The sequence below is a fragment of the Frankliniella occidentalis genome, unplaced genomic scaffold (assembly GCF_000697945.3).
Source record: "Frankliniella occidentalis isolate FOCC.00 unplaced genomic scaffold, Focc_3.1 Scaffold185, whole genome shotgun sequence".
Classification (NCBI taxonomy): Eukaryota; Metazoa; Arthropoda; class Insecta; order Thysanoptera; family Thripidae; genus Frankliniella; species Frankliniella occidentalis.
Genome location: NW_026267311.1, coordinates 6730 through 15675, shown reverse-complemented (window position 1 = coordinate 15675; position 8946 = coordinate 6730). Strand labels below are relative to the sequence as shown.

Here is an 8946-nt window from a genome sequence, read left to right as displayed (position 1 = left end):
GGGGAGGAAGTGGGGGAAGGGGGGGAGGAGACGTTCGAAGCACGTTGCGGTCGGTCCTTGCATCGCCACTCGCCACACACTGCTCCACTCGCGCCTCGCTCACGGCCGCGGCCTGGCGCGCTCATGAGGCGCACTCTGCCTGCTCTGCCGCACGCTGATGCTGCTGCTGCAGTCGAGGGCCCGTGCATATGGCCGGCGGCCCATGGCAGGGAATGCCCCGCGCGTTAATGGTCCCCGGCCCGCCTGGCCGCCAGGACGACGACGGCGGCGGGTAGTTTCACGCCGCCGAAAATAAAACGCGATGCACCAGTAACAAACGCGGCACGAGATGCGCTTGTATTGCAGCGTGCGGGTGTCGGAGCAGCAGCAGCAGCAGCAGCAGCAGCAGAGAGGAGGGCCAAAGGCAGGCACCGGCACGACCTGCCCCAACGAGCATTGACTGTAGTCCCTTCGGGCCCCGCCCCGCCCCGGCCGTGCCTAAGGACCCGAATAGAACCGCCCTTTGGCCTTGTCCATCCACCGGCCTGGTCGCAGGCACGCCCCCCTTCGGGTGGGAGGGGGGCTCTCCCCTGGGGCCCCTGGCGCCGGTGGCGGAGCGGCCCGCGGCTCTGGCGTACCACTGCTGCGACGGGCGCCGCTGACTCTCTTGGTATTCAATCCCGATGGGCATAACACGCTGCCCCATTGGTAGTGCTGCTGGCGCGAGTACCCGCCGAGTGCGCTCTGCCCCCCGTCCCCTCCCACCACCATCATGGTATATAGTGAAGTAGTACCAGGTGTACCATTGAATGCGCTCCAGTGTTGCGGGATTGCCTGCTACGTTCGTCCACTGCAACCCTCTCGTATGCAATCCCGCAACACTGGATATACCAGAGATACGCTCGAGACAAAGGCCTGGGGATTGAGAGACTGACTATAGGGTTGCTGTCATTTATTGTTGAAAGTAAAAATTACAAGAATTGAAGAACAGTGTGCATTACTTACATAGTAGCAGTGTATTGCTTTGAGCTTTTGTTGCCTGCAAAGTCTGTATTCTAGGTACTTTTGTCTTGGTACCGTTATTGCTGACTCAGTCTAATTGTTATATGAGTGTGAAAAACAAGTCCATTGCGTAAAGGGCTTCTTATGAGTAGTACATTATTGAGCAGATATTACCATTCATGTTTACTACTGTCAAAGTAGCCTTTCAAAAACCTACCAAATATACATAAACCATGTGTCATGGTACTTCAAAAATTTCGTGAGATATAAAATTGCACTTCTTATGCTAAGCTAGAGACTATTTTTTGCTCGATTTTTTGCCATATGACGGTCAAAGTCAGAGATGTTGGACTGATGACGAAGGAGTATGTACCTGCGAATCAGACAAGAGGCTAATATAAAAAGCAGCTATACACAAAAAAAAAGAAAGAAAGAAAGAAACTGAATGCAAATCCATTTATGATACTTACTTGTTATCGATGCATTGATTGTTTACAATAGGTGTGCACTGAGAGTGTACATCACACATTGATCATCTTCTGTGTGTAGAGATCACAGTTTGGTTTCAGATAAAATTATAGAAAAACAAGCTCGTCTCAAACTCACGAGGCTTGATAAAGTTTCCACACGTAGATTATCACAAGAAGGAAAACTATCCTGAGCAGGAGCTTTGTTGTGTTCCATTGCCCCCCCTTGCGCCATTGCCGGCGACTCCGACTACTGCTACTGTTTTGGCGCTCACTTTCCATAATATTTTAGAGTAATAATATTCTTTTCAATTTTCTCATGGAATGATGAGAGGCACTTATACACAATTTGTTTTTTTAAATCATTTACACATTTTCTTGTTTTGTCTGCTGGAAAACAAGCAGAATGCAGACGCTGTCTGCTACTGTGACAATTGACAGACGGGAAAACAAACACAACGGCACTAAAAACAACTAACTTTTCTGGTTTCTCTTTAAACGTTGAAATCAAATATGAGCGATTGATATATTTCGCTCCAGCTATTTTATACAATAATTTTAAATTTCGTTGTTTTGTTTTGCTTAACTCTTCATTTACGAAATTTCTAATGTAAATTATTTATTTGTTGAATGCTGGCTGCAGTTTGAAATTTGACAGACAAGAAAGTGTTCGAGCTGGAGGTTAGAGTTGTGTGTGATCAATTTAGCATTTATGTATTTAATTCAGTATAAGAGAGTTTAGGGACTTTACTCTTATTCTTATATCTGGAAAGGAGTGCAATGGCGTGCGTATATGACCATGTAAAACTGTTGTATGACCAACAGCTGTACTCAAATGTTGTTGCTCTTGTAAGTAAATAAACAGTTGTTCTCTTTAAATGAATTTGCACATCAAGTATTTTGCATTCATTGTGAGCCACTAAATATTTAGTGTGATCAGCTTGCTCAACTTTTGCTTGTTCTCTCTTTCCCCTCTTTCTTAGGGAGGACTTGTTCTGACTGTTAATGACCATGCATCAGACTCACCACTTTTGCCTTCAAGACTTCAATCTTATACCTGCTATGCTGAATCACTTTTCCAAAGTGGTCAGTTTAAAAAGGCAGAGAAGGTTTATAAGAAATTGCAGCAAATCAAAAAGTCAGTATTAAAATCAAAATCAGGTGCAACATCTGGTCAAAATAACAAGACACAGTCCCAGTCCTCTCCGCAGTCTGAAGCCCAACGAGAGTGTATGAGTGATGTTGGTGAGTAAACTGTTCCAAACTCAAGCATCACCATTTTTGGCCTCTAAAGTGAAATACGATTTAAGCTGTTTTTTAGAGAGCATGTTTTATGGAATAAGGATATTGATTTTCATTTCTTATTGTGTACAGATATTAAATATCAGCTCCACCTATGTTTAGTTCAACAACGGCAGCATCCTGCCGCTATGAATATTTTAAAAACTATACCAGCCAATCAAAGGACAGCAAAAGTTCATATGGCTTTAGGGAAATTGTTTCATGAACAAGGAAATTGTCGAGCTGCTATAGGAGCATATAAAGAAGTTTTAAGGGTAAGTTTGTGTTACTACTCTAGTTTTGGTGCACTACAGCTGTTTTTGCATGTTTTTATTCTCTGTTTAGGAATGTCCCTTAGCATTAGAAGCAGCCGAGGGTTTGCTACAGCTTGGAATGAAAGGTATAGAAGTCAATGCTCTTATGCTGGATGGTATGTCCTCTCTTAACTGTCAGGTTGACTGGTAAGTTCTTTCCATTCTCATTCCATTATTTCTTAATCATGATAGAAAATCAGTTACACATTTTCTCAATGTTTTGAAATAGGTTGAACAATTGGGTCAAGGCTCATGCCCATTTGCACAGTCAAGAATATACACAAGCAATTCAAGCCTTCCGACAGCTTGATGAAAGAACAGCACTTAGTGATAATGTAAACATACTTGTGCCTCTCGGAGAAAGTTATTATTATTATGGTGATAATACAAATGCGGCCTTAGTCCTTCAAAGAGTGAGTACCATTTCGTCATTATTCAGAGTTAAGTTAAAAGTTATGCTTACAGCAAAATTTAATAGATTCTGTTTCATGTTATTTGTCTTCCCTTTGTTAGGCTCATGCAATGGAACCTCTTCAGAGAGGGCTTGATATTCTTAGCTGCATTCTTTCGAAGGAACGCCAGATGCGCGAGCTACAAAGATTAGTAGCCCCTCTGCAAATGGCTACAGACATCAATGGTCCTGAACCATGGATTGCTTTGGCTTATAGTCTTTTTGCAGCTGGCAAGCATACTAAAGCTGCATATTTTGCTCAGAAGGTACGTAATTGTAATGGTCTCTTCCCGTACATTTTGACCTAAAGAGAATAAATTGTCATGCTTTCTTTTACAGGCATATTTAATTGCTCCTCGGCATATAGAGGCCTTATTACTGAAAGGACAAATACTTATTGAATTGAAGAAGCATCCTGAAGCAGTTACCCATTTTAGAGAAGCCCAACAAATTTGTTGCCATCGATATGAGCCTCACAAGGGTCTTGTTGATTGCTATATTGCTATGCACCGGTTCAGAGAGGCACTGACTATTGCATGCACAGCAGTTAAGCAGTTAGGACAAACTCCACGGTCACTTACGGTATGTTTTTAGTTTGAGTTTTGGTCAATTTTTGTTCTATTGATGGAAGTAATTAGTTGAATTTTTACTTTCAGTTATATGCATCTGTTCTTATGAAGGATTCCGTTAATGTTTCAAAAGCAAAAACACTCCTTGAAAAGGCCTTGCAGATGGACCAGTTTTTCCTCCCTGCTGTGTATTTATTAGCTGAACTCTATGAACAGGTAGGTTTCTTTAAAAGTTTTGGTTTGTTAGTATACTTTGTCATCTGTTAAAATTAAAAGCTCATGGCATCCCTTGTTGCAGGAAATGACACTAGAACTAGCTATAGCCCTCTTAGAGAAACAAGTGGAACTTAGACCAACTTGCAAGCTCCATCAGATGCTTGGTGATTTGCTTGCTCGAGTTCATGAAGAAGAGAAAGCTTTGGATCATTATGCCATTGCCCTAAAGTAAGTCTTCATCAATCAGTCACTTAATGGGTGTCTTGTTTTAAGAAGCACACTTAAGGTATCCCTTATCTTCTGTATTAGCTTGGATCCCAACAATAGAAGAGCACTTGAGGGTATGCACCGCATTGATAGCTCAGCTGGGAAATTGGATTCATCGTATTATATGCCTGTCGGGGAGGAAGAGAATACAGACACCACTTATGATGCTGGTGTTGATGTTGCAGACTCTGATAATGAGGTTTGTTGAACAAAATCATCCCAGTGAAACTATTGGGGATCTGAGAATTTACTGATCAATACTTAGTTTGAAATTTCAGAATGAGGTGGATGAGAGTGACCCAGATGCAGGCTGGTCTGACTTGGATATTGGAATACACTGATGGCGGCGCAATCTTTATACCAACTTGTGTTCTGAATATTGTACCCTGTATTGTGCAAGCTGCCTGCATTTTATTAAATATTATTTTCTTTTTAAATTAAGATTATTTAAATTTGTTTTGAAATTGACATTCTACATTTGAATTGGAATATTAATCACTGAATGTTATGACACCCAAATCAAAAAATTAGAATCATCCAACTCAACTAAGCCATGGCGAAACACCTGATTTTGCCAGGCAAAATGGGCTATAGCATGACATTAACAAGTACCAATTCAAAGTCTGCCTTAAATACATCACACCATTAAGGGAATGCATGTACAGCAAAAAAATTCATGAGAAGGTTTCCTCAGAATAAAGGCATATACTTAGAGGTGCATCAAAGAAATTTGAATGATTCCTCAAAGCAACTGATTTAGTGAAGGCTGTCTAAAGAACTGTCAATGAAACTTGGGAGAATAAAGAGCAGAGATTGAACAAAGATAATTTTATTGTAAAAATTAGCCTTGTTTCTGGGCTAATTCACGAGCTTTGGCCTTCTCCAATTTTGCAATCCTAGCTGCAGACTTTGAGCCAAGGGCCCCACCGCCCCAGTGTCTTCTGATCTCATCAGCACGGTCATTGAAGTTAGTTTTGATGGACTCCACCAACTTCACGAACTGTGATCTGTCACCAGAGTCAACCTGAAAAAAAACAAATGAAATGTTAGAAAAAAGAAAACCATAAGAGCCAATATTTAATGACAAGGAAATAGCAATTCTAAAATGACATTGACAACACAATTACCTGAGTGAGGGCGAGGGATGTGCAGGTCTTGCGCCTGACAAGGGCACCCAGACGAGCCTTGCCCTTGACAATGCAGTATGGAACACCCATCTTGCGGCAAAGGGCGGGCAGGAACAGGACAACTTCAAGGGGCTCAACATCATGAGCGATGACAACAAGCTGAGCCTTCTTTTGTTCAACTAGCTTGACAACAGTGTTGACACCAGCACGGACTGTGTTTGGCCTCTTGGTGGGGGCATCCTGCTTGGTGGCAGCCTTCTTTTCGGCACGAGCACGGAGACGAGCCTTCTTAGCCTCAGGAGTTTCAGGTCTGTACTTGTCCAAGAGCTTGAACAGTTGAACAGCTACAGCAAGACAGAAAATCATATTAGAAAACATTGACGCAGTAAAACCCTTGAAGTACAGAGTGATAATAATTTACCTGTTTGCTTGTCAAGGGTCTGAGAGAACTGGTTTATTGGGGGAGGGACCTTCAGACGCTTCTGAAGAACAGCCTTCTGACGCTGGATACGGATGTACTTCGGCCATTTCACGAAACGGCTCAAATCGCGGGTAGGCTGGATATCCTGACCTAAAAATGAAGATGCGCGTTAGGATGCAAATGGTCGACGTACTGCTATCCATCATGTAGGTGCCGTCCAGGGAGGTTAGGTTGTCATACACCAAACAGTACTCACCAATGCCGAAGTTCTTGGGCCTCTTCTCAAACAGAGGGTTAACAACTTTCTTGACCTCTGTTTTCTTAACAGCCAGAGGAGCGGCGGCAACCTTCTTACCGATCTTCTTCTTGGGCTGCAACATGGACGGGAGTGTAAGAAAAACACAAAACACAACACTCAAAGACAGGATTCCAAACACACGGAGCGAAGTCACGCAGGGAACTCGGGTGTTTTAAATGGTATTAAACCAGGACGCACAGAAGTGCCAGAAGTAACATTACAGTTCCTAACAAGAACCGTAATACGAAAAGAGACTAAACCGGTCAGCAGTCGGAGGTTAAGTATCACCCACGTAAGGTTAAGAAAGCAACATACCGAAGTATGTAACTTCAATGCAATTGGCAATTTTAAACATTAGCGAGGACGAACAAAAGTAACATACTACCTACTCGGACTTTCAGGTACCAAACATTGCAAAATAGACGGCGTGTTTAGAGGACTTTGGACAAATACACGGTAGGCTAAGCAGATAGGCATCAACGTGGATCCCTTGAACCCGATATTAAAGTACACGCAAATAACGAAAAAATATCGGCAATACAAGCTTACAAAATTTTCCTAAATAAAAAAGGATCAAAACTTACCTTCTTCTGGACCATTTTGATTAATTTATGTGTACGATTTACACAGATAAATGCCCCTTGCACGCCTAGCCGCTGCGGCCAACACAAACTAAAAGACGGAAGAGCCGCGTGGATTCCCACTTTACCGGAAGTTTAAGAACATCTGGCTTTGAGATTTGAAGCCCTAGGCTGAGATGATGCTCGACACATTAGTTGATTTTGTAAACGATAACCATTTTAAAGTGTGAAATGAGGCGTTTTTATTTAAATCAATTCAAATTGTCACTGTAATATTATATGTAACACACTTTAAAGGAAATTTATTTCTTCAAGAAAAGAGAGCGAAACACTGGACAGGAAATGAACAGAGTTGTGGGAATTTCGAATGTGCAGCAGCTTGCTTCAAAATAAAAGTAAGGATTTTTAATTTATTTACAACGTTTAGGAGGTTTAAATATCTCATTATCTTTTTCTGGCAGTTTCTATTGAAGAATGCTTTTGAGATACCTGAGTAATTATTTCTAAAGTGACTGAAACTTAAGCTAAAGACTTCTTGCAGTTTCATTTGTACTACCATTGCGAGTGATCATTTTATGTCAATTATCAAATCAAGCTAACCTTTCGGCTCGGTGGCAAGTACCTAAACAGTACTACTTTTCGGCGTTCTTTCTAGTCTGTTGTCTACTTTTGAACATCCCGCCGTCGATCTTTCGTTGTTTCATGAGAGATGGCGCCACTGCTGCATCCTTTCCCATCCCCACTTTTCCCTTTCACGCCACCCACCCCTCACCCCTTGCCTTTCACAACTACATTGGGATTCGAAAACAAGCCAGTCGGCCTGTGTATACACACTGCGACGGTTGTATGAAGTGTAGCCGCGAAAAGCACAAGAAGAAGCGCTGTGTGGCTCTGCTGACATCGCACCCAACACGTTGAAACTCTTTTACACTGTGTCCTGTGTGTTCTGTATCAGTGGTTTTCGCGTGAACTTACGTTGCCAGTTCAAATCTGAGGACATTTAGTGACGGCAGTGATACCTACTGTTAATTTTCCCACTGTGATGTGCCCAATGCTTTGGAAGTGATTTAAACCATGCTTGCAAACAAGTCGTATGGAGATCGGAAGTTTTATTCTCTGCCTGAGGAGTATTCCTCAAGGGGTTCCAAGGCTCGTCAAAGCAATTCAAAGAGAAGTGAAGACACAGCGAAGTTGATTAAGTACATCGATGACAGCATCATCGGGAAAAACACTTCATTCTGCGGGCCCTTCGGGAGACGTAAAGGTTAGTCGTCCTGTATCCATGGGGGACATAACCCCAGTAATAAACCAGCTGATCCTGTCATGTTAGTATGTTTTTATTGCGCAGAGTAGAAAGGGTTATCGGAATCTTCAATAAAGGTGTCAGTGGTCAACCTTATTTTATTTTAGTTGTCACATTTAGAATGAACACCAGAGCTAAAATTAACTGTTAAGATCGGTTTCATATAAATTAGGGCACACAAGTTCACTAAAATATTCTTACAGTAAACTGTAGCTTATCTGTATTAACAAAAACAAGATTTAATCATTCTTGTCTTCTCTCAATTAGAGTTAAGTGTGTATTTACTCTATAAAATTTTGTAGAGGTCACATGTATCTGGCATTGATGCATACGGTACCTACATTTTTGTGATGAGCATACTTAACTTCTCAACATTTTCGAGGATTTTTTGATGGATTGTCTTGCTCGTAATATATTTCTGACAATTGTGTGCCTAATGTAAAAATACATGTCAAATGGTAATACCGGTATTTATCAGATTTACATCTCAAACGTGGCAGTTTAAAAAAAATCAAAATCATCTGTAAGTTACTTACCTCTGTAAAGGTTGCGCATGCTCTCACACTGGTATAGTCATACACAAAATATCAGATTATTTTTGAATCAGATGGTCATTTTTTTTTAGACTGGACTTCCCCAAGGGGAAAATGAGACAAAAGTCCGTGATATC

At 41.7% G+C, this 8946-nt stretch overlaps 3 protein-coding genes and 1 long non-coding RNA gene across 5 annotated transcripts in view; 1 reads left to right on the top strand and 3 right to left on the bottom strand.

Moving 5' to 3' along the window:
• The window catches only part of LOC113211544 (SET domain-containing protein SmydA-8), a 26694-nt gene that overhangs the window by 12487 nt on the left and 5261 nt on the right, over positions 1–8946 (bottom strand). The gene's annotated exons all lie outside the window — the stretch shown is intronic.
• Positions 917–1886, bottom strand: LOC127750411 (uncharacterized). Its single transcript, XR_008011674.1, has 2 exons — positions 1452–1886; positions 917–1354 (listed from the first exon to the last, which is right to left on the bottom strand). It is a non-coding gene; the product is annotated as an uncharacterized LOC127750411 (long non-coding RNA).
• LOC113211550 (anaphase-promoting complex subunit 7) lies at positions 2110–4983 on the top strand. 2 transcript variants are annotated; one of them, XM_026429952.2, is made up of 11 exons: positions 2110–2297; positions 2432–2693; positions 2823–3004; positions 3075–3190; positions 3273–3456; positions 3557–3760; positions 3834–4076; positions 4151–4279; positions 4362–4507; positions 4589–4745; positions 4812–4983. In XM_026429952.2, exons 1-11 carry the CDS (start codon positions 2229–2231, stop codon positions 4827–4829), a joined length of 1710 nt encoding a protein of 569 aa, XP_026285737.1. In that variant the 5' UTR covers positions 2110–2228; the 3' UTR covers positions 4830–4983. The 2 variants fall into 2 exon arrangements, with proteins under 2 accessions (XP_026285737.1, XP_026285736.1); XM_026429951.2 differs by having other exon boundaries at positions 2112–2297; positions 4825–4983.
• Positions 5360–7141, bottom strand: LOC113211551 (60S ribosomal protein L7a). Its single transcript, XM_026429953.2, has 5 exons — positions 6977–7141; positions 6351–6465; positions 6095–6244; positions 5674–6017; positions 5360–5570 (listed from the first exon to the last, which is right to left on the bottom strand). Exons 1-5 carry the CDS (start codon positions 6989–6991, stop codon positions 5388–5390), a joined length of 807 nt encoding a protein of 268 aa, XP_026285738.1. The 5' UTR covers positions 6992–7141; the 3' UTR covers positions 5360–5387.

Bases quoted from the DNA above. Each gene is read 5' to 3' on its own strand.
- LOC113211550 (XM_026429951.2), top strand. From the start codon at position 2,229: ATGGCGTGCGTATATGACCATGTAAAACTGTTGTATGACCAACAGCTG. The intron at 3,005-3,074 runs GTAAGTTTGTGT...TTCTCTGTTTAG, and splicing joins CATATAAAGAAGTTTTAAGG to GAATGTCCCTTAGCATTAGA. The intron at 4,508-4,588 runs GTAAGTCTTCAT...CTTCTGTATTAG, and splicing joins CATTATGCCATTGCCCTAAA to CTTGGATCCCAACAATAGAA.
- LOC113211551 (XM_026429953.2), bottom strand. The intron at 6,245-6,350 runs GTGAGTACTGTT...CTTCATTTTTAG, and splicing joins GCCCAAGAACTTCGGCATTG to GTCAGGATATCCAGCCTACC. The intron at 5,571-5,673 runs GTAATTGTGTTG...GTTTTTTTTCAG, and splicing joins CATCCCTCGCCCTCACTCAG to GTTGACTCTGGTGACAGATC.